Below are 24,138 nucleotides of genomic sequence, written 5' to 3' on the forward strand. Positions count from 1 at the left end.
CTGAACATAGTATCTGACACATAGTAAACTCTTACTAACCATTGGTTAGCCATGAGGATGGTGGTATTTGATTATATTAGTTTGTTCAATTTGGGTCAAAATCATTTACTATATAGAAAAAAAAGTATTCATGAAAAACAGCTACACCCCAGAAATAATAAAAGACTAGTGCATAACTACATTAAAGCAGGTTTTTTAAAAATGTCATAAAGTTATATACACTTTGAAATTTTAATTGGACATTCAGGCTCATTTAGTAAATACTAAGGACCTATGGTAAGTGCTAGGAATTAATAGGTAAACAAGATGTGGCCTCTTAACTCTTCAGGGTTGGACATGCATTTATATCGAAATTGTTTAACTTGTCTAATATGCAACAGTAATAACATAAGCACACCATTCTAGTGTTCAACCAGATGGAATTCTTTCTACAGGGACCAAAGTATTTTACACCAAAAATACTCATCCCTAAACACAATGTCTGCCCAGATGGCCTAACCTAGTCTTGTAAATTTAAGCAGTAATATCATGTACTTGATGTTAGGAAAGGTGATGCAGCTATGTCTTCTCTTCTGCCCCTGAACAGACCCCCCGACTTCCCTATGCTCTGGGTCCTGCTCTCTTTCCTTACCTGTTCTGTCCAATTTCAGACCTTTGCTTTGGAAGGACGTTTAGGTCTTTTGCTGTCTTTTGCATCATTAAATATATCTTCCATAACTTTGACCCTTCTTAAAGACATTCATAAATCTTATTCTCATTTACTGTGAAGCTACATACCTCAGTAGACCATCCCAAACTTGATTTGTATCGTGAAGCCCACTTGAAAGGCATTTCAACTAGGCCTATTCCACTCCCCAGCAAACTGAATTTTAACACAGAGGATAGAGCTAATAAACATTTGATAGATGGATGGAAATGGCTTTTCTCCATTTTAACATGCTCTCTTCTTAAAATATGCAATATTATGTTTTTCTCTGCAACACTAAGTCAAATCTGATTGTCCTTTATCAAAAGCAAGGTTGTACAATACATTGTGTCAAATCAGAATGTAGAAATATAACAAAAAATAAAGGCTTGCTTAAAATGAGCCCAATAAATATTTGAACATCAGATAAGGATGTCAATCTCCCTTTGTAGGGATGCAAAATAGGGGATTTATTTTGCCTTATGAGTATAACAATGTTAGATAACACTGCTCAGCCTACACAAGCATCTTTGTTTCCCTTAAAATATACACATTATTATTAAGTTTTGTTCCCTAGAGGTGACAGAGACTTCACCAATCAGAAAAAAAAAGAACAAAACAGAAACTTTTTAAACCCCAGATCAGCACTTTCCAAATTTTTTTCTCTCTCAAGATTCTTATACTATTTTCACCTCCTCAGATCACTTGTTTTAAAAGATTTTATTAATGTATGCAGTTTGATAGTTTTTGATAATTAATAGCCAGGTTTACCATACCACACTGATAACATTTCAGCCAAATCAATTTGCCATGTTAGGGTTTGCATCTCAAAATATAAAACAAATATATTTTTGCCTAAGGGAAGACCCCATAGGTTAAGAAGTGTGCTGGCATCATGAGGGTTTGGGAGCTAGATGGCTGGCAGTGTGATTTAGTTAAATGGCTTCAGTAGTAAAGATCTTCAGTGTGTGTATTGGTGAGAGACACAGAGAGATGCTGTGCAGATCCCCCTTCAAGGAACGATGCCAGAGCTGTGTGAAGAGCGCTCAGTAGACAACCTCCAGCTATCCACTCCTTTGGATATGCCTCATTTGCAGATAGCCTTCTCTCAAGTTATCTGGAGATTAAGCCAGCAGAGGATAAAGGCCCTACCGTTTTGGCATGATGCAGGCCTCCAACGATGATCAATACTCATGCCACAGAGACCTACTGGGCTAAGCCAACTTTGCCTGGGACAACATTGCAGTTTGATTTCTCCCTCTGCCCTTAACCAAACATCTTGCATTTCAAATTCCATCTACTACCAGGGAAAATAACCTCTAACACATTTGTTTGGTGGGAACAGGAATATGTGTAATGCATAGAATTAATGTAATAAAGTGTAAATGAGATATCTGTGCAGGGCACTGTACTAAAGTAGTAAATATTCATGAATAAAGATCCACAAAATATTTTCAGCATCCCTCATTGAATTCTTTCTCTTATACTGGAGAATACATATTAGAGTTTGTTGAACACACTACAGCAAGTCCATTCCAAGGGAAATTCTATTTCTTGCCACCTCATGCTTTTAGATAGAGAAGTGATGCTGGAGTCAGAGAATTTGCCAAGACACTGAAATGCAGAGACCAGAGTTTGGCTAAGGCAGTTACCAGCCTCAATTCTAAAAGGGCTGTATTGTCGTCATCACTGAGGTCTAGAAGATGGAAAAAAATACGGTTTTATGATAAATTCATGCAAGAAACAAATAAATTCCCTACTGCAAGCAGGTGAGCATCACAGGATGTTTCAGGATGTCATTTCACAGCCTGGATGGTAGTTTCCCAAAAGCTACACTACATGAAGCCAGGTTTTCCTGGCAGACTCAATATGAGTGCACAGTGTCATGAATCCCCCGAGGGCTAAGGTCCCAAGGGCCCTAAGGCTCCAATTCCCATCACATATAGCTGGATTCTAATACAAAGAATTTTTTGACTGCTACGGGTTTAAAAAATAGTTTAAAAATCTTATCTTAAGGGAACTTCTGAGACAGTATAAGATCCTAGAATGATGTGGGAGCCAACTCTTCAAATTACTGATGAAAATCCAAACCCCCATCAGTCTTGTGTGTGGTTGGCAAACTTTTTTGCAAAATAAATATTTAAGGCATTGCAGGCCATCCTATCTCTGTCACAACTACTCAACTCTGCAGTTGTAGGGCCTAAAAGAATGAGGGTGGCTGTGTTCCAATAAAACTTTATTTAAAAAAAAGCGGAAGGCCAGATTTGGCGCACAGGCTATAGTTTGTTGACCCCTGACCTAGCGTAAGAGAGACACTAAAGTATTCACTAAAGTCATGAGGCCTCCCTTAAGTGGGTTCTATGGGAAAAAAAAAGTGGAGGGGAGACTCATAAAGTAATAAAGACACATATTCTATTACCCACAGAGGAATAAGTGTCGTGATATTTGTAATGCTTGACACATTGGAATCTAAAACACAGACCAGAACAGGAGCCTGAGTGTCCCCCTTACAACGTATGCTCCAGATCCTCTGCAAAACTACACAGAGTTAAAAGATTAACTGTGCTGCTTACATGCTCTCCTTTTTTTTTTTTTTTTTTGAGGAAGATTAGCCCTGAGCTAACATCTGTTGCCAATGCTCCTCTTTTTTGCTGAGGAAGACTGGCCCTGAGCTCACCTTCCTCTGCTTTATATGTGGGATGCCTGCCACAGCATGGCTTGACAAGCGGTGCCATGTCCGCACCCGGCATTCAAACCAGCGAACCCCCGGCTCCGAAGCAGAACGTGTGAACTTAACCGCGGCTGCACGACTGTGTCGGCCCCATGTTCTCCTTCTTAAAGAGTGCAATGCATCTTGGCAAATTAACTTACTGTGAAGTCCTAGTGCAAAGAAACTTGAGTTCAAATTGATCTGGCTACAGTGTCTTTAGTCCCAGGTGTGTTCCTTAGAGCACAGGGAGATGCTGCTCTTGGAGAAAAGCAGCGTATATCTATTTTTCAAATTTAACAGGCGTAAGTGCACTTTTATGTTATATAAAAAAATGTTTTGCCAAACATTGGTTTGCAGCCTCTATATGGAAAATTTATAGGAAAATACAATTTTGAGCCAACTGCAAGTGAAGATGTTATTTAGAGCCACATATAATGAAATAAACTCTTTCGTTATGAATCAGTTATTATATTTCACTGAACTCCAACTGTTTCTTTCTCACTGCTTAATTTCATTCTAGCTTTTGTTATTATGCCTAAAGAAACCATTTTAACATTTTCTCGCATGCACTTTGAGTATCAAAAATTCCATCTACAAGTTTTCACATTTTTGCCTCTAATTGCTCTACTGTTCCTCTAACTGCTTAATAAATAATACTATCTGAGTTCTGCTAGTCCTAGAATTCTAAGGTCCCCGCATCACATCGTATTTATTATTCCTTTAAGAAGAAAAAGGAGCATTTTCCTACCCAAAGCATTTCTTTATAGTGAGACAGAGAGAGGCAAAGTAAGAAAGAGAGAGAGAATAAAAATGAGAGAAAATTATAAACACACAGCCCACCCTCCAAATGAATACTAAGTTCTCTACAGGGTGAGGCTATTTCCACTTTAGCATCGTTGGCTGTCTATGGTTGCTTCCATCCAAATTTCATTAGGAAACTAAGACCTTTCTTCCTCTACGTGACCCTAAATTTCCATAATCTAGTTTTATTTATCAGTTTCAGATAGCATGTATTAAAAGCTAGTTAGAGAAGTACGAAGGACTTGGGTTTTCCATGACTACTCAGCCAGTCTCTTTACTATAGAATAAGGTTCATGAAGGCAGAGTCTCTATCTTAACACAAATTTCCTGGGAAAATGTGGGTTCCACTGGTATTAGCTGTACAACTAAATAAATAAGTTAAATAGATAAACAAATATACATTTATATAAAGTAGTATAAATAAATGGATGGCTATATGACAAAATGGATGTATGACTTAATTACTATGAGTTGAATTAGCAGAGGGAGTGCATTTTTTTGGAATAACGACTTGGAAGAGTTGGTACTTTTGAACCGGGAGACAAACTTTCATCTAGCTAAGAGTCTGCAGGAACTAAATGACCAAACTTTAATTATTTTACAAAGACTGAGTCCTTCTACTAGATCCTTAGTGGGAATGCAAAGTGGTGCAGCTGCTACAGAAAACAGTATGGATGTTTCTTAAAAAACTAAAAATAGAACTACCATATGATTCAGCAATCCCACTTTTGGGTATTTATCCAAAAGAATTGAAATCAGGATCTCGAAGAAGTTATTAGCACTCCCATGTTCATTCCAACACTATTTATAACAGCCAAGATGTGGAAACAACCTAAATGTCCATCAACCGACGAGTAGATAAAGAATTATGTGATGTGTAAATAGAATGGAATATCATTCAGCTTTAAAACAGAAGGAAATTCTTTAATATGCAGCATCATAGATGAGCCTGGAGGATATTATGCTAAGCGAAATAAGCCAGTCACAGAAGGACAAATACAGTAGTCCTCACTTATCTGAGGTTTCATTTGCCATGGTTTGTTATCTGTGGTCCATTGCAGTCCAAAAACATTAAATGGAAAATTCCAGAAATAAACAATTTATAAGTTTTAAATCCTGTGCCACTCTGAAATCTGACATGATCTCTCTGTGAGACATGAATCATCCCTTTGTCCAGTGTATCCACCCTGTATATACTACCTGCCCGTCAGTCACTTAGTAGCCATTTTGGTTATCAGATTAACTGTTGTGGTATCACAGTGCTTATGTTCAAATAACCCTTATTTTACTTAATGATGGCCCCAAAGCACAAGAGTAGTGATGCTGGCAATTCTGATACGCCAAAGAGAAGCTATAAAGTGCTTCCTTTAAGTGAAAAGGTCAAAGTTCTCAACTCAATAAGGAAAGAAAAAAAAGTATGCTGAAGTTGCTAAGATCAATGACAAGAACAAATCTTCTATCTGTGACTGTGAAAAGAGAAAAAGAAATTAGTGTTAGTTTTGCTGTCGCACCTCAAATATGCATGTACAAGAACAAACATAGAATATATAGGGTTCGGTACTATCTGCACTTTCAGGCATCCACTGGGCGTCTGGAGCTGTATCCCCACGGATAAGAGGGGCTACTGTGCTGCATGATTCCACTTATATGAGGTATTTAAAATAGTCAAAGTCATAGAAGCAGAGAATAGAATGGCGGTTGCCAGGGGCTGGGAGAAAGGGGATGTGGGGAGTTGTTAGTCAATGGATATAAAGTTTTAGTCATACAAGATGAATAAGTTCCAGTGATCTGCTGTACAACCTCGTTCCTGTAGTTAACAATACTGTGTTGTTCACTTAAAAATCTGTTAAGATGGTAGGTCTCACATTAAGTGTTCTTATCACAATTTAAAAAACAAAAAAAGACTAGGTCCTTACCAAAAACGGGAGTTATGGCAAGATTGTGGAGGAAGTCAATCGACACACAGTCTACCCTCCATATTAATGCCAGGTTCTCTATTGTCTGAAATATTTCCACTTTATCATTGGATATAAGGACTGTAAGAAGTGTTTTCAGCAAAGGAGCTCATTAACAGCAAGCCTAGTAACTGAGGTCAATTATAAAAATGCCAGAATACAAGTAGGAAAGAAATATTCAGTGCTCTTGTGTTGAGTGGGCACTTATATTCAAGAGAGGAATTAGAACAACAGAGATTGTGGCCACCATGATCATGTGTCAGCCTACTCTGCTGCTGAATGGCCATCATTCCCACTTTTAATTTAAGCAGGTCGTGTGGTCTTACTCAAAGTGAATGCTCTGAAAGAAACAGGAAGGAGCTATCTACAAAAGAGTCACATGCCATCTCAACGCCATGGTGACACCAAATACACAATGGAAATAAACTGACTGAGAAGGAAAAATGAACCATAGTAGTTTTGCATGAGACCACTGACTTATATTTAACACTTAGCCTGTGTTAGGAATTTTTCTCTTAAATATAAATAATTTCCTGCATATAACACCATTTCAGAGTGTCTGTCACAAAGTATGCTCTCAGGAAACATTAGCTGTCATCATCCTACTCCTCATGTAAGATGTCAGAACCTAGCAAAGCACGCACAGACATCATAGTCAATGGTAAGAAGAAATGTGGACTTAAACCCTGACCTCACACGTCCTGCTATGTCACCATTCACAAAGAACTCATCTTTCCAGAATCTTGGCTTTCTCTCCATAAAACTGCAATCATACTGACTACTTCACGCTGTCCTTTCTGAGAATTAAGTAAAATAATACAGAATAGAAACTTAGCACAGGGCTGGCCCCGTGGCCAAGTGGTTAAGTTCGCGCTCTCTGCTGCCGGCGGCCCAGTGTCTTGTAGGTTCGAACCCTGGGCGCGGACATGGCGCTGCTCATCAAACCAGGCTGAGGCAGCGTCCCACATGCCACAACTAGAAGGACCCACAACGAAAAATATACAACTATGTACTGGGGGGCTTTGGGGAGAAAAAGGAAAAAAAAATAAAATAAAAATTAAAAAAAAAAGAAAAAGAAACTTAGCACAATGTCTGATTCATCAAATAACAATAACATTGTTTCTCCCCTTGCCTCACCACTCACAGTTTGGTTCACCTAATAGTAACAAACCCCTATAAACTGACTGATGAGCAAGGAAGTCTCCACCTACATTCTCGTTAACTCCACAGACCTGGTATATTTTCTCTCTTTCTTCATGTGCATTCTAGATTGAATGAGGCCATGGAGAGAAGGGAGAGTTTATTATTTCAACTAAATTTGATCCTGCTAAGTCGTCTCAACATGTAGAGACACAGTTGGAGCCACGGAGATCACAGAGGAAGAGAGTGTGGCATGGGGCCAAGAACAGGCACCGTATTGTCTGAAAAACCCAGGTATGCATCACAGCTCCACTACTGACTATTTGTCTATTATCGGGCAAGTTAGTCTTTTTATCCTCAGTTTCCTCATCTGTTAAATGAGGATTATGAGTCTACATGTTACGTCATCGAGATGTTAGAGAATGAAATGAGCATATTTAGCACATCTCTGCCACATATTCAGCACTCACTAGTAACGATATTCATAGCAGCAGCAGGGACAAATTAGACTAAATGAAGTTAATTAGACTATTTAGCATGTAACTGTTACAAAAAAACCCCAGATCAGCAACGTTTAGTGGAAGAATCTCTACTGAAATAAGTACTAGATTTTTAACTCACATTTAAGACATGAAAATTGATGATGGCTTAGCTTTTATAAACAAGTCACGCTAATAGCTACTACATAGTTTATTTGATAACTTCATTTAATTATCACAGTAATCCTGTGAAGAAGATTGTATTATCCCACTATACAGATGAGGAAACTGAGTCTCAGAAAATTCCAGAGACCAGCTGCCTGACTAGAAAGTAGCAGTGACAGGATACAAAACTTAGTCTAAGTTCAAAATACATCATCTTTTAAATAATTTACACAACGTTATTCTGTTACTGAGAGGCATATAGTATTGAAGAAAATGACAAATGTTTAATTATCGTTCCTGGAGGGAAGATGGTAAGACCATGAATTTTGCTTCTATGTCGTTGTCTATTTTTACGGGGAAGGTAATATATAGACATAGATATAGATAAAGATACAGGTGCAGATATGGACAGACATAGGTTCAGGTATAAGGATTTTACAATACATGCTATTTCCAGCAACAATGTGCTCTAAAAAAAAGTTGTCTTATGGGAAGTTGGCTAACCAGTAACCAACTGTATGTTTTAACATGGCCGATGCCACAATAAATGCTTATTTCTTGCTGGACGGCAAAGTAAACACTCCCCTAAAAAAAGATGGATACATTCTTGTCAGCATATAAAATACAACAGTCCTAAAGAGACATTCATGCTTTGCTATTTGTTATTCAGTAATTCCCTGAATATCCATGTCCTCTAGTTCTGTTTAAAAAGGTTAAATGGCTCTAAATCTGTCTGCTAGACTCATAAGGAACTATGTACTGCTCTGGCTAGTCAGGAAATTTAATTTTCTACTCAAATTAACCAATTGTGCATAGAGGAGGAAAGCTGCTCTTCATAACCCAATTGGGGGTGGGGGTTGGAAACAACTGCAAAAATGCAGAACAGATGCTGAAAAATGCAGTTGGTGATTCTTACATTTTTATCCCCTGGAACCAAACCACCTGCAATCAGAACTATGTGGGACTTGCCTTGTGAATAACACTTCAAAGCCCTATTGTAAATTCTTTGAAACCGTAGTCACCCCTTCTTTGGGTGGGACCATCGATGCCAAGGAACTAGCACCTGCCTGACATCTATCAGAAGCATAGACATATCCGTGTCATCAAATGCTACTTTATCTGTCCATCTCTCATGGTAACACAGCCCAAATCCCTTTAGACTGCCTGAAAACAAAACGCCTCCCAGATGAGCAGTTGTTGCTAAGCAGCCTGAAGCTCCTTGCCTTTCATACCAGTGAAATAATAAAAATAACAAGAGCAATAATAATAACAATCAAAGACAATGATAATCATCACTTGATTCCCTGTGAACTGGAATTATTATCAGGAAATCTCCATTTTAATACCAGTAAATGGACAGATTACAAAATGTGCAAAACCACGTGGCAGACTATGAACCTTGATTTTTTCCCAGTTCCACCAATTCAAGGTTACAGTCATTATGGTTTGAAAAGTTCCTCAAACTTCATCTCTATCTGAATTAAAAACATGTCTCTGCACAGGAAGTCCATCCCCAATGGTACCATCGATTCCATGTTTGGTGTTTATGTGTGATTGCCCCAATCTTTGAACTCTCACTTTCCCTAAGAGCCTTGGCTTCCTCTTGAGCCTCCTATGGGTCCCTTGCTGACAAGAGTAGAAGTCTTGTCAAATCAAGTGTTAAAACTGACCCTGTGCCTGTTCTCTCAGCTGGACCAACCTTGCATACTCTCTTCACACGCTCTCTTATGCTCGGAGATGTGAAGAAAGTGGCAATTGCTCCTTTCTGTGTTCTTTCAGAGGAAATGGAGTGACATGAAAATGGGGCACATTCATTCATTCATTCAACAAATATCATTGTCCCTATTTTTATCAGGATTTCAATATAAAGCAATTTCAAACTTTGCAACTTGGTCAGAAATGGATGCCAACGTAAATTTATCGTTCCTGCAGGGATTACTTCCTGCCTTTGTTTTCAGTACTTGGCCCTTTGAGAGACACAGATCTCTTAGGGTATGGGGTATTCTGTATGTCTATAGCTCGGTGAATGCCCTTAGAACTGAGAATGGACAACTGACCATTCCTCAAATCCTCAGGTGAAGTTCTACCTACTTAGATGTTGGGCTCTTTTAAAGGAAGCATTTTTTGTATCCTTATGGGATACACTCTTTATTATCCTGAATTTAGAAATGACTTGTGTTAAAAACAACTTTTCTAGATTCAAAAAAGAATTCTTTTTTACCCAAACTCAAATTATTTGGGGCCCTGACTCTTCTGCTTGGTTTCACTTCCAGCCTCAAAGTTTCAGCATCCTTGCGAATACTGGGAATTTAATACATAAAAAAGACGTGAATAAATAAAGCCTCCAGAAAGCTCGCTTGTCTAGAATTTCCCTAAATGAAGAATTAATTAGAAGGATATCTGCCCTAAATCCCTATGACTTAGAAACTGAATGAGTTGGGTATGAGTTGACATTGTCCTCATAGATTAACTGGACAATGTTTTAAAACTGTATTCTTTCATCTAGTTCTCTCTCTCTCTCTTTTTCAACAAACATTTCTAAGGCAATATTTGAAATCCACACTCAAACACATCATTAGCCAACACTTCACCCTTGGAGACCAATGTACGAGTTATAGATTTTCAGTGTTCTTTCAGAAGAAAGCTATTTAACTTGAGCACCTGTATTGTCATTTGGGTGACTGGCAAAATAGAAAAGATGTACACAGTTCAACAGAAAAAAAATAGAATTGAGCCTCATTTCTAAAAAAGGCAGAAAAAACTTTAATAAAGCATTATTTCTCACCTCGGGAAAAATTTTTGAGCTGAGAAAGTATAAACAAAAGGTATTTCTGAAATTGCAGAGAAAGATTTTGTCTGAAAGTCACCAATCCAGATATGCTGACCTATCAGAAATGCCCATGAAATGATAAGAAGATAATTCAAAGCCAAACACCAAACAGAAATAACTTAGGAGCCTCTTAATGTGTTGAGACAGTGGTCTCACACCTCTAAATTCTCATATATAATTCACTGTAACTGTCAAAGGAGAAAGAAGAGAAACCTAGCAATACTTTCCCGATGCTAGAAAAAAAGGACAAATTCACAAGCAAGCAAAAAATATGTAATAAAAAGATCCACTCAAATGCACTGCAAAACATACGTGATTTTGCATTTTCACTGAGCTCTTGCAAAGCTGGAATAGCTTTATTCACTGTGATATTCCCGGCTTTGAGTATTGTATGGAGCTTTTAGTAGGTGTGTGCACGTGTGCACATCTCACACACGCACGTGCATATGCACGCACACACACGCCTCAAATATGTTTACCAAAATTCCTTGGTTATGTGAACATAGGCCCAAAGACAGCCACACAGAATGTTTACATAAGTGCACTTTGCACTGATTTGCTTGTCATTTGATGTAGACAGTATTGCTTTTAAAAGAGAAATACCTTATAGGACTGGCAGTGATATCAGGGTCCCGAGCTGTCACTTGCCCAATCACGGAGTTTAGAGCAGCATTTTCATGAACTTCGAGGAGGTACGTTGGTGAAGAGAAGACAGGAGGCTCATCAGCATCCTCCACAACAATTTTGACCGTCGCCGTATCTTTAAAGGGCCCCCTGCCACTGAAACGTGGGTCAATGTGGACATTGGCTGCCTCTACCTTCAGCGTATAGGATTTTTTGGTCTCAAAGTCCAGAGGCTGTTAAGAAATGACAAAGATGAATGTTTCTCACTAATGACCACAGCAGCAAGAACAAATGAGTGTAATGCTGATGGATGATAGTGATGTGCATTTAAGCCCATTTGTGAGCCTTAATGGGATCACTCTCCATTCCCCCAGATTCAACCTGTAAATTTTACAGGCATTTATTGATATCTGTTTATTATACAAGCTCAGTGAATCTAATCTCCTATTGTTTTGTTTTGTTTTGCTCATTTCACTTGGAATTCACAAAATATTCACAGTCATGAATTGTGCCATCAAAATTTCACTTCAGAGTCATAATAAAATTTTACTAGTGATGGCATGACCTGCATGCCAATCAGCCAGTTAATCGGGACTCTGCCGGTAGGAGATAAGGCAGCATCGAACACAATCTCTATCTGGGAAGAATATTTTATCATTTCTGCAACAGTGTGTGAAATGTACAGAACTAGAAATAATCATTGTTTAGTCCAAGGAGACATTTTAAGCCATAATTGAGCACTAATCCCGACCAAGAGTGTTTTCTTATTTCACTTCCAAAGCATGGCTGCTCCACTGATCATGTGGCTAAAAGGAGGTTTATTATTTTTTGGATATTCCTACAAGGTCTCTATTACGGGTCCTGTACTATGAAGCAGGTGGGCTTATAAAGAAATATGTATGCAGAGACATATTTACTTGTGTTTATATTTAGAAGAAGGAAGAGTGAGAGCAGTATATATAGATAACTAGGTCTGGCTGAGACTCCATCAACCACTTAAAAGCAATTTGAAATTACCTCATTGCTCCATTACTGACAATATTTCTGACATATTAATACCTCATTCCTTAAAAGCCCCAGAGACTTTAGTTAATGACCTTGGTAAATAGAGATAGGTAAAAGAACAAGTCCCCTTAAAAAACCAGAAGCCCGTCTGCATCAGAACTCTTACAGTTCAATTCTCAGCAATGCATCATACCTCAGATTTTGAGGATGTATGTCTGTCAAGGTTCAAAGAGACAACTTAGGTTTGCATTGCAATTTTTTATAAGAAACAGAAATTTAAATCTGCAATGTAGATTTAAAAAAATAGGAAACTGGAACACAAGCTGGCATTAGTGAACTCTTTCCAAACTCCTGTACAAGCTTAAGTATATATTCTTATTTAAAAATTTTGTGAGGGCTGGCCTGGTGGCACAGTGGTTAAGTTTGCATACTCTGCTTTGGTGGACTGGGGTTTGCAGGTGCAGATCCTGAGCACGGACCTATACACTGCTCATCAAGCCATGCTGTGGTGGCGTCCCACATACAAAATAGGGGAAGATTGGCACGTATGTTAGCTTAGGGACAATCTTCCTCATGAAAAAGAAAAAACAGCTGTGGACTTTTATATTTAAATTCAGTTTTAATGAGAATTGGCTTTTTTTGTAATGTTTTCTAGTAAATAAGACAGATAGTCACTTCTTTGTCTATTCTGAACTTCCTAGGTACATATACCCGTGAATAGATGATTGAACATCAGCATTTTCACTATAACAATTTTGCAATTTGAAATTCTTCATAAACCCTGGTAAGGACAACAGATTACATTCTGCTTAATACTTGGCTCCACATAACGACAATGTACCCAAACACATGCTGGTGTCCTTAGAATTTTATCAGACAAAAAAGAGGACTCATGAATCGTGGAACTATGGCTCCCTATACATTTTTCTCTAGAGCAAAATATATGTGTTTCCTGGTGTCAAGATGTGCAGTATATGCTTCCAATTTATGAATAACAGTGAATAAAAATACAGCAAACAGATAATTGCTTCAGTTTATAAAAGTACCTTACGGTAACAAAGGATAGCAGTTAATAATAACAATAAAAATGACATTAGGAATCATTAGCCAAGGAAAATGTGGCTCTGGGTTATGCAGTAATTGACTCAACTATAATTATACTGTACTCTATTTCAAACATGAGTTTTTAAATACTTTGCAGCTCTTAATCCTAAACTCAAGCCAGATATAAAGGTAGTGATGCTCAACAGAAAGTTAAAAGAAAGGCAGAGATTTTTCTTCAAAATTGATCTTTTAAATTTATTTTAACCACAAAAGTATATCCAGAAAACCCCAAGTTCCCATTGTCAGTAGCTCTCCAATGGGAGATTTTTAAGAGCACGATGGCTAGAATCAGATTCCTGTGCAACATGGCAGAGAGAATCAGGTACAGTTATGCATCACTTACCAACAGGGATACATTCTGAGAAATGTGTCATTAGATGATTTCGTCGTTGTGCAAACATCACAGAGTGTACTTACACAAACCTAGATGGCATAGCCCACTACACACCTAGGCCACATGGTACTAATCTTGTGGGACCACAATCGTATATGCAGTCTTGACCAAAACATCATTATATGGCGTATGATTGTAGTAAGCTTGGAGTCATGTCAATGTAACGCTGTTCAAGACAGAGGGGAAAATTATTGGCTCCCAATAGCGTGGCCCACCATCTATCTTCTTATGCACGAACAAGCAATTTAAAAATTAAAACGTGTGCTACATCACGACAAAGTATGAAGAGCAGTTAACAAAATACTCATGATGAGGATAAGAGGATATTTTTCCTTGCAAATGTCTGTGTCCCTAAGATATGGAACTGCATTCTACACATAATGTAGATGCCACAGTAAAAAATATATATGGAAAATGTTGTATAGAATTTTTCACATCTACCATCAAAAAAATTGGTTGCTGGCAAAAGCAGTGGCAAATGGTCTTATATTATTTGTGTTGTGCATGGAGATTTCTTTCTCCAATGGTAGCCCCATACCCAGGAGGAGCAAGGCAAAGATGAGCTTCCTGTACCACAATGCTTGGACTTATGATGTATGGTTTGGAATATCCAATGGTAGCAGGGCTGGCCCTGCCCTACGAGTGCCAGAGCTAGCCAAAAGAACTGAAGCTGACTGCCTTGTCTGTCTGTGAGTTTCCCTGAAAGCAGAGCCTGCAATAAAGACTTAGGAACTTCCAGAGCATTTTGCAGCAATGTTCCAAGAAGCAGGAGTGCAGAAATGGGGAGGGTTACATACAGAAGGATTAAAAGCCATTGAACTTGCTGCCTCTGTGAACAAATGAAGCTTCTTCCCATTGAGAATCCTCTTAGAAACCATAGATAATATGCCTCAGAATAATGTCTTCAAAGACTAAGAACTGTCCACCAATCTTTGTCCCTCATTGCTTGAGGGTTGCCTTCAGAGTGTTGACCTCTCTACATAGTTGGAATGCTCTGTACAAGAACTGAGAAAATTCCTGAACCTTACGGAAAAACACTGAGGCATAGAGAGGAGACAAACAATGGGTGAGATGGGAGGCTAGCACCACCCATGGTAACTGTTTACCAGAGCTTTAGCTGAAATGTAAAGTAGGGCCGAGGCACACGAGGTGCAAAAAGGACTCTACTTTTTCACAACTAAAGAAGCTAAATCTTTATTAGCTCTAAGAACATGTCAGGAAGCCCACCCAAACTTCAAAACTCAAGTTTCAAAGAGGTATTTTGAAGATAAGCAAAATCTTCCTTAGCTTACCTTTCTTAGTCTTATAATGCCATCCTGGGCCTGGGCATCAGAAGTGATTTCAAAGAGTGCTGTTCCATCGCCATCAATGATATCATATGATGACTGTGCATTTTCACCAATATCCTGATCATTGGCTTTCACTCTTCCTATGGCAGTGCCAAGAACCACATCTTCTGGTACTGAGAAGTGATACAGACCTTAGAAAAGTGGAGAAATGTTGAGCATTACACAAATTCCATTCATTCACTAATCCATTTAGCAAATATTTTTTGGGCACCTCCTTTGTTCTGGGTACTCCTGTGTCGATGCTACCAATACAGTGATGGAAAAGATAAAAATATCCTTTTTGCTGTGGAATATACAACCTTAAAATGAGTCCCAGAAGAAGTAGTGATCTCTCTTTGAGACTCTCCTGAGATACGGAACTTATTCAAGCATATGTTTACCAAGTATATATTTGGAGCAGTTATGTCAGGATATCAGTGACTCGATGTGAATGTCCTTTCCAATTTGCTGTATAATCACATTGGCTGCCCGTGGGGATCTTCATTGTTGCCCAACATAAAATATTAAGCTAATTTCAGCACAGAAAGATGCAATGTGTAACACACTGAAAGTCACTTTTGAAGTTACCTTTATATTTACAGGCTTGTAGACCATTTCTGATAAAATCCAATTACTAAACTTCTGCTGTGCCCTGCAGCAAGCTGTTCAGACACATGAAACACTTCTCTTATTACTAAAGTCCTCATTGCTCTGAAGACCAGAAATCCTACCTTCAAAACTCTCTAGGCAAAATACAATTCTAGTGTATGTTCATTCTCCTATGGGGGCAAGAAAACATGTCTAATTAGTGGTATTCATCTCATTTTTATTCAAATCACTTTACTTGCTGTATTGGTATCACTCACTTTCTTTGGTGTACAGGAAGCTGTTGGTACCCTAGCCACACCCCCCCCACATGGAACTTCCATCTCCTGCATTTTTTTGCCTGAGGCTTTTCTCTGACTTTCGGAACCCATTTTGTCCACTGCCTGTCAGGCCAGAGCTACCAGAAAATTAATGCCCCCACAGAAGCAGGCCTTAAAGACTCACCCAAATGAGTATATGAAATCCCAGGCTCCTCCCCTCTCTGGTAATATAACATTGAGCTATTTCTTTTCCTTTGTTTATTTACAGTGTTCCCGAGTTTCCCCAATGGGATAAAGCTCCAGTCACCCACAGTAGCAGTTGGCTTGATAATGTACATTATCGGCTCCCTATCTTTCTTTCTCTCACATCCTCACTTCCCTGCTGTCATTTCTTGGGATCATCTCCAAGATAAACTACTTATAATCAAATTCTCATCTCAGTGCCTGTTTCTGGGAACCCAAACTCAACAACCAAGAAGTTTTAGTCCCATTGCAACATAAACAAGGGAAAAATAAACATTCAATGAACTAAAAACCCAAAAGGAGAAATTAATTCTGGAGAACATTACCTAATTGTAGTTTGAACTCAATCACCGAATCCCTTGGATAAACTAGGGCACATTTTACACAATAGAACAAGATTAGTTAAGATGATGGGTAAGGTTTTCTCCTAGCACTAACACTCTTTTATTTAATGATGAAATAAATATGTCTTTCAGAATCATGAAATTATGGGACTGGGGAACAAGAATGTTTTCCAAATAATTTTGCCATAAGGTAGGCACTGAAAATCATCATGTCAAGCACAAGTCTTCCAATTCTCTAGTAATTGGTGTAATGATTCCATTTCCTTCAAACTTTGTATTCCAGATAAGGTTTGAGATGATCCCTTTAGGTATGCTTATTCAGTCAATAAGCCAGCAAGGGGACTCACCTTGCTGGCAGACAGGCATCAAAGAGCCTTGGCAAAAAAGCCAATGGAATGGTTCTTTCTCCACTCCTATTTGCTTATTCTCTTCATCTCTATCAGTGTGATCATAGTTAATAGTTATTACCTCTAAGAAAGGGAAAGCTTTTGAAACTCACCTGCCACTGCTGAATTGAAATAATCATTTTCTGATAAAGCAGAGTTGCATATGAGAGCATTAACTATAATAGCAACTGAAAAAGAAAAGTAGAGGGAAGGATAGGAGAAATGGTATTCTCCATTTCAATAATTGTGTTAAAAGGGTTGCATTGTTGTTTGATTTATAAATGGCCAGATGTGAAAATTCTAATGTTCCTAATGAAAATGTATCTTTTCTGTTCATTCTACCTTGGAATTTCTGCAGATAAATTCTCATTGGTACCTCAAATGTGTCATTTTTCAAGCCCTGTTTCTGTCTCTCTCTCCCTCTCTCACTGTCCTTCTCTCTCTCCTCTCTTCTCTCTGTCTTCGAAAACTGGTTCTCCATGGTATTTCCTTTCCCAGCAAATAGCACCAGCTCACATCTAATCTCTAATGTCAGAAATATGATGTCACCTCCTCAACCAAAAATTCAATCCATCCTTAGGTTTTTGTTATCATTAACTCTTAAATATCTATCACACCTAGACACATTTCTCCACTTCCACTGCCACCACCCTTGCTTGCTAGGGCTACCATCACCTTTTATGGGAATGATTACAAACACCCTTAACCGGCTATAACGTGGAGAAGACATTGGAAGCAGGCCAGATTTCATTTTCTTTGATTTCCCTGGAATCAAATCCTATTACTCAACCTACGCCTTAAAATCTTTTAACGGCTTCCTAGTGATCGTGGGACAAAGATCACAGTACTTAAATAGCCTATAAATCCAAGTATGGTTACCTCCTGACTAACCTAACTCTCCAGCCTTTGTTCTCTAGCTGTAGTAAAATTCTTTTAACTCTCATCCAGGGTCATATACTCTCCTTCCACAGGGCTTTTGGACATCCTTTTCCTCCAGTTGCAATGTCTATCCTCCCCTCCTCTGGTTTCACCTTGTTCCAGCTAATCCCTATTCATCATTCATATCTCAACTCAAGAGTTTCCATGTCATCAACACCTTCCAAAATTGTTTCTCTATGTCAGATTACTTGGATAAATGTTCAGAAGAAAGGGCTTCTATGAGAGTTCAAGAAAGTTGGCAAATAATGATGGTCTAATTCTTTGATGATACTGCCTAGAATGCTGTTGAGAGGTTTCTGAGGCAGAGCACAGCCTTAGCAGGGACGAGTAGAGTCAGCCATCATTGATCATCCCCAGCCGCAGGAAGGAGGAGAGCATATTTTGCAGCAAGTGTACAGCCTATCTGCTTCCCTCTCTCAAGCCCTAGAGATTTAGTTTCTTTTATACAACAAGTGGGACTAATGATAGAGCCATATCTGAGGTGCATTTATGTTATGCTATTTTTTTTACTGGGGAAGATTAGCCCTGAGCTAACATCTATGCCTATCTTCCTCCACTTTATATGTGGGTTGCTGCCTCAGCATGGCTGACAAGTGGTGTAGGTCTACACCTGGGATCCGAACTCATGAACCTGGGCCACTGAAGTGGAGTGTGCTTACCTTAACCACTACACCATGGGCCAGACCCCTGAGGTTCATTTTAATCATTCTCTCAAATTTTATTAATGGGAGCTACCATGTAATAGAGAAATAAGCACACATCTTGCAGTCAGACACACTGGTTCTAATTCTCAGCTCCACTACCTATTATATGCTTGGTATTTGGAAATTTTCTCAACTTGTTTGAAATTTGTGAAGTGGGGATAGATTTAGAACCCAAATGACAGGAGAGTATTGCCATACCTTCCATATAATAAGGACTCAATGACTGCTACTGGGTTTTTGGATGTCATTGAAAGTGAGAATATAAATTCAAATGAAAGCATTATGCTGAGATTCTCATCCAGTACAGGAAATTCACTTACTCTGGGCAAATTTGGGAGGATTGTCATTAACATCGGTAAGGGTCACTGTAAGTGTCGTGGTCCCAGACAGGCCTCCGGAGTGTCCACCCATATCTTTGGCTTGGATAACGACCAGGTACTCCTCCTTGGCTTCTCTGTCCATGTTGGGAAGGGCAGTTTTTATAATTGCTGAGGGGGAAAAATGGCAGAATGATTTTCAGGCAGACAGCTCATTCAAAAATGAATGTGTGAATCACACACACACACATATACAAAAACACACACATGGTGCATACATCAAGCTTCCACTGAGGTAATTTTCTGTTTTCTTTTGACATTTAACTGGCATGCAACTGTAATGCCAACACTGAGAAAACTGTAGTCATAGACATTAGATAACTTGCAAAAATACATTTTATAATGTATAAAAAAAGAACTTGCAAAAATATACATTAGAAAGTAAACTGAATGACAGACTCTTGCCTACCAAATTAAAGTATAAATCATAACAGCCTCATCTATCCAGGAAAAGCCCCAGAAGTGCAAGAATCCTACAATTTATCACAGACTCCAATTCCCCTCCAAGAAGAGTAAATACACAAATAGCTTGAAGGCTCTGAGGTCAAAGATAAATTATTCTGAAGCTCACAAATACATTAGAGAGATGAAAGAAACAAATGCATTACTAGAATCAGCTTAAATGAATAAAACACCAATCAGAATTAATATAGGCAGGTGTCAAAGTCCTAAGGTACTGTTCAACTACATTTATATTTTAATTGTGAAAGTGATAAATATGTTAGAAAAATAGGAAGATATAGAAAAGAGAAAAGGCAGTAAAACATAAAATTATACAAAATAACATAATATCATCAGTGCTAAAATGTTAGTGTTTTTCTTCTGCTATATTTTCAGGGTTTTAGCTAACTATTTGTGTCTTTTCACTGATAATTTAATATTTTTGTTAAAGAGTTAAAATTTGCATAGATACTTCTGAAGTTACAATCATGCGCCACATAATGACGTTTTGGTCAATGATGGACCACATACACACCAGTGGTCCCATAAGATTAGTACCATATAGCCTAGGTGTGCAGTAGGCTATACCATCTAGGTTAGTGTAAGTTCACTCTATGATGTTCACACAATGACGAAATCACCTGACGCATTCTCACGACGTGTCCCTGTCGTTAAGCGGCACATGACTGTATCTGACTCTTTCTGTCATCTTACAGGGGGATCTGCTTCTAATGGTCATGCTTTTAACACTCCCCATTAGAGAGGTATTGAAGATGGGAACCTGGAGTTTTCTAGACATGCTTTTATGAAGTGATGCATGGCTGTTCCTGAAAATCTTTACTTAGCCCTCTCCCTACACTCATACCTCTTTTCATAGATATATATTGCTAATATTTTGATGTGTATAACTCCAAGGTCGTTCTATGTATATGCGTACAAGTGTGTATATATGCATATGTATATTTAACCACAAATATCATCATGATATAGGTATTGTTTTGTGACTTTTTTTTACACAATGGATATCTTTGAGATCGTTTCTTCTTAGCACATAGATGTCCAACTCATTACTTTTTAGAGCTGCATAATTGTTCTTTTGTGAATGTACTTTGAATAACTTAGGCATTCCCATAGTAATGGATATTGAGATTATTTCAAACTTTTTTCCCATTTCAAAGATCAGATGCCTTATAATGATGAAACCATATTTTTCTGTGTCCTGTATTTTTACTTAACTCTATGTCATAAGATGTCCCTCCAATGCTGCTAAAAGCACCTAATAAAATCTATTATGACCAGCCCAGAGTATTCCTATTGAATGGATGTGTATTACATCTCTGGCCCAAATGTAAGAAACCTGTCTGAATTAAAGATAATCCCGCTCACTTCTAACCCCAGGGACATCATAAACATTCAATTTCAATGGAGGGTGAGCTACTCTCTTGGCCACTTCTAAAGTTGTAATCCTGGTTTTTCGGACTCATATGCTCTAATTAAATCATTTGTCTGTAAAAAGTTTGTGAGGAGTTCAAGTCCTTGAATCCTTCAAGTAGCAGGCGAGGCACAAGAGTGCCCAGGGAAATCTAACCTACCAAGGAAGTGTGCATACTCCGGGAGTAGCTGTGAGTTCTTACATACTTTATAAGACCTTGATACCACTTTTACATCACAGCTTCCCATTCAGGCAGCACCCAATCAGACCGCCCTGCTTGTTTGGAAACATTGATAGAAACATAATAATATCTTTCAAAACAATGGTTTGTTACAAGATTTGATCATATTGTAGCATAACTCAATAGATCACGCTCACAGGGTTATAAACAAAAACAGAAAGAAGAGAAAAATAGAAATATAGCAATCACTCAGACTTGGATCACCGTGAGCAGAAAATAAAAGAGCAGAAAACAGCAACAGTAACAATAACAAAACCTCTTCATTATTAGGATGAGATGCCAATATGGCTACTCTGCTATGGATATATATTTTCATGGCTCAGAGTATCTTCATTATGGGTAAGAAGGATCAGAAAATTGTTTCACTGCTGTGATATTTACATGAGTGTTTGTAAAGCTTAGGTATCACCACATTCTGAGGTCATGATGAATTAAAGCCAGCCACTGGACTTTGAAATTTGACATGCAGCTTCTAATAATCAGAGGGAATTGATATAATTCTGAAGGAAGGCAGCAGCTTTTATCAAAGAATTTGATGGATTGAGGTCTACATACGCATCCTCTCAGGTTACTTCGATGGGAGATTTTTTTTTTTTTTTGAGGAAGATTAGCCCTGAGCTAACATCTGCCACCAATCCTCCTTTTTTGCTGAGGAAGATTGGCCCTAAACTAACATTCAGGCCCATCTTCCTCTATCTTATACGTGGGATGCCTGCCACAGCATGGCTTGATAAGTGATGCGTAGGTAAGTGCCCAGCATCTGAACCGGTGAACCCTAGGCCACCGAAGCGGAGTGTGCAAACTCAACCACCGTGCCACTGGCCGGCCCCTAATGAAAGAACTTTTACAATTTCCTCAGAGTCAGAGAAGATTGGTTTGTATTGTTCTCATCATTTTAAAAAGTATATTGTTGAATGTAAATTAAAAAAAAAATTGATGTCTCTCAGACACTTGGAATAATTTTTGAGGCTCAGTTGAAAATAGCATACCTGGGTTGCTGTCTGTGAGTTGTATTAGAATATGAATGAAGCATCATGATTGAGGGACTTGCTTAAATGAGACAAGAAGAGCTCTGTGGGTCTCCATCTGTTACAGAAATGTTTATGCCCTCCACCATCAAGGCATATGGCTTCATACTACCTAAGATGCGTATCTATCGACTAGTTTGAGTCCCCTTATAAATGCCCCCTCATTTTGAAGTCAAGCAAATTTGGTTTCTCATGTTATTCTCACACTTACTAGCTTTGTGACCATGACCAAATTGTTAAACCCATCAGGACTTAATACTCTACCCTGTCAACTGGAGATAATAGCCAGCCTCTCATTGGGGTATTCTTAGGTTATGTGAGATAATTCATGCAAAGTTCTTGGTACTCAGTAGTTACTCAAATCTGCTATTTACTTACCCATTTTTCCTTCCCAATCAGAATTTATTTAATGCCTATCTGGATGGTGGTTAGAGTGCTGAACATTCTCCAATTGCTCCTCCAGATCCACTTTCCAGCATCCTCCACTTACTCTTGGCACGGCAGAGTGAGCTTTATGGATTGTCTCAACGAAGTCCCCTATTTTCTGGCTTTGCGTTAGACTCAATCAACATATATTACCCTAGGTGATTGTGAGAATGGAGCAGGTGAGGTTCCAGACTCCCCAAATGCTTCAATCACACATTTGGCCACTCTCTGATTTTATCTTCAGATAATACCACAGCAAAACTCTAGGATCCAATAGCTGCCCCAGTCCTTTGCTCCTTCAGGCCTAGGAGTAATGATGACACTGCTGTCGCCAGCCTTGGGGTGCTTTGCTAGCCCTTGATGGTCTCCCTTAACCTGCTCATGCTTCTGTCAATAGTTCTTTCTTTAAACTATCCTCAATCACCCCATTCCTGCCAGGATCCTAAAAGATATGGTTAGGGTACTGGTTCTTTATCCAAGTGTCAAACGTGTTTCCAGCATGCCGTTCTTAAGTAGACATCTACAGTTCAAAAGCACTTCAATGTAATAATATATTATTGTTTAAAGGACCACTCCTTGATATGGCAGAGCAAGGATTTGTTTCCTTATCTGTAAAATGAGAATAACATCTATTCAGTCAAGTGAGATGCTCAAGATGACCCTGCTGAGAAGCTGCACATCCAGGAGTCCTCACATTTCCTTTTTCCTGTTTCGACATTGGGAGCAGGTGTCCTGATTTTTAAGGCAAACAGGGAATCTCTCCAAGGTTTCTTTAGGGCATGCAGTATTGCTGATTGGCTTCATTACAAACTGTATAATGAACAGCTATTGCTATTCCTGAGCCCACTGCCTCTAGTCTCGACCTTACAACTAACAGCAACTCATTAGAAAATGCAAGATAGAATTTCTGGAATTTTTTCCAGCTATCTCGTGGCCATAAAGGAAGGATAGGAAAAATCACAAGTGCCGTTGACCCTCTTATTTTTCTCCTTGTGTTGGGGCATATGTACACAAGTTACTTAACTTTTTTAAATCCTATTCAAAAAATTGACCATCTCACTTGCGTGGATATTGCAAGATGTTGATAAACTGCTGAAATAGAAGCTTAAAAACTACCTTAAAAGTTCCTTCTACTTCTGTCCTGAATTATTTGCTATGGCTCACATACTCTCCTGAGCATTAGTAGCTTTAGGCTATTTCTTTTGAACTTCCGTATTTTAAAAATCTTTGTTTGGTATTAAATACCACCTAACACAGAGCAGAAAATATAGCAATTAAGTTCTTTTCCCTCTCTGATTTGATAAGTTAAAAATTTGGACCTATGACTACTAAAAAGTTACTAATATCCTCAAGTAAGTGGCATTTTTATCCATTTTCAACTTTGATTTTAAAAAGGCAGATAGGAGATACTTTTTTGCCAAAATAAACTAATGTAAAACCCTTTCGATGGTGCTAATTTTAAATAACTCCCTATTGCCCGAGATGTGAATT

General features: G+C 38.4%; 1 protein-coding gene across 3 annotated transcripts in view; it reads right to left on the reverse strand.

The window, feature by feature from the left end:
- The window catches only part of CDH8 (cadherin 8), a 335,942-nt gene that overhangs the window by 132,459 nt on the left and 179,345 nt on the right, over positions 1 to 24,138 (reverse strand). For all 3 annotated transcript variants that reach the window (XM_070500608.1, XM_014834173.3, XM_070500607.1), the window contains 3 exons: positions 19,023 to 19,190; positions 15,185 to 15,372; positions 11,369 to 11,622 (listed from right to left, as the gene is read on the reverse strand). In XM_070500608.1, coding sequence (XP_070356709.1) covers positions 11,369 to 11,622; positions 15,185 to 15,372; positions 19,023 to 19,190 — 610 coding nt within the window. The remainder of the gene's footprint in view (positions 1 to 11,368; positions 11,623 to 15,184; positions 15,373 to 19,022; positions 19,191 to 24,138) is intronic.

Source organism: Equus asinus, chromosome 28 (genome assembly GCF_041296235.1).
Source record: "Equus asinus isolate D_3611 breed Donkey chromosome 28, EquAss-T2T_v2, whole genome shotgun sequence".
Lineage (NCBI taxonomy): Eukaryota > Metazoa > Chordata > Mammalia > Perissodactyla > Equidae > Equus > Equus asinus.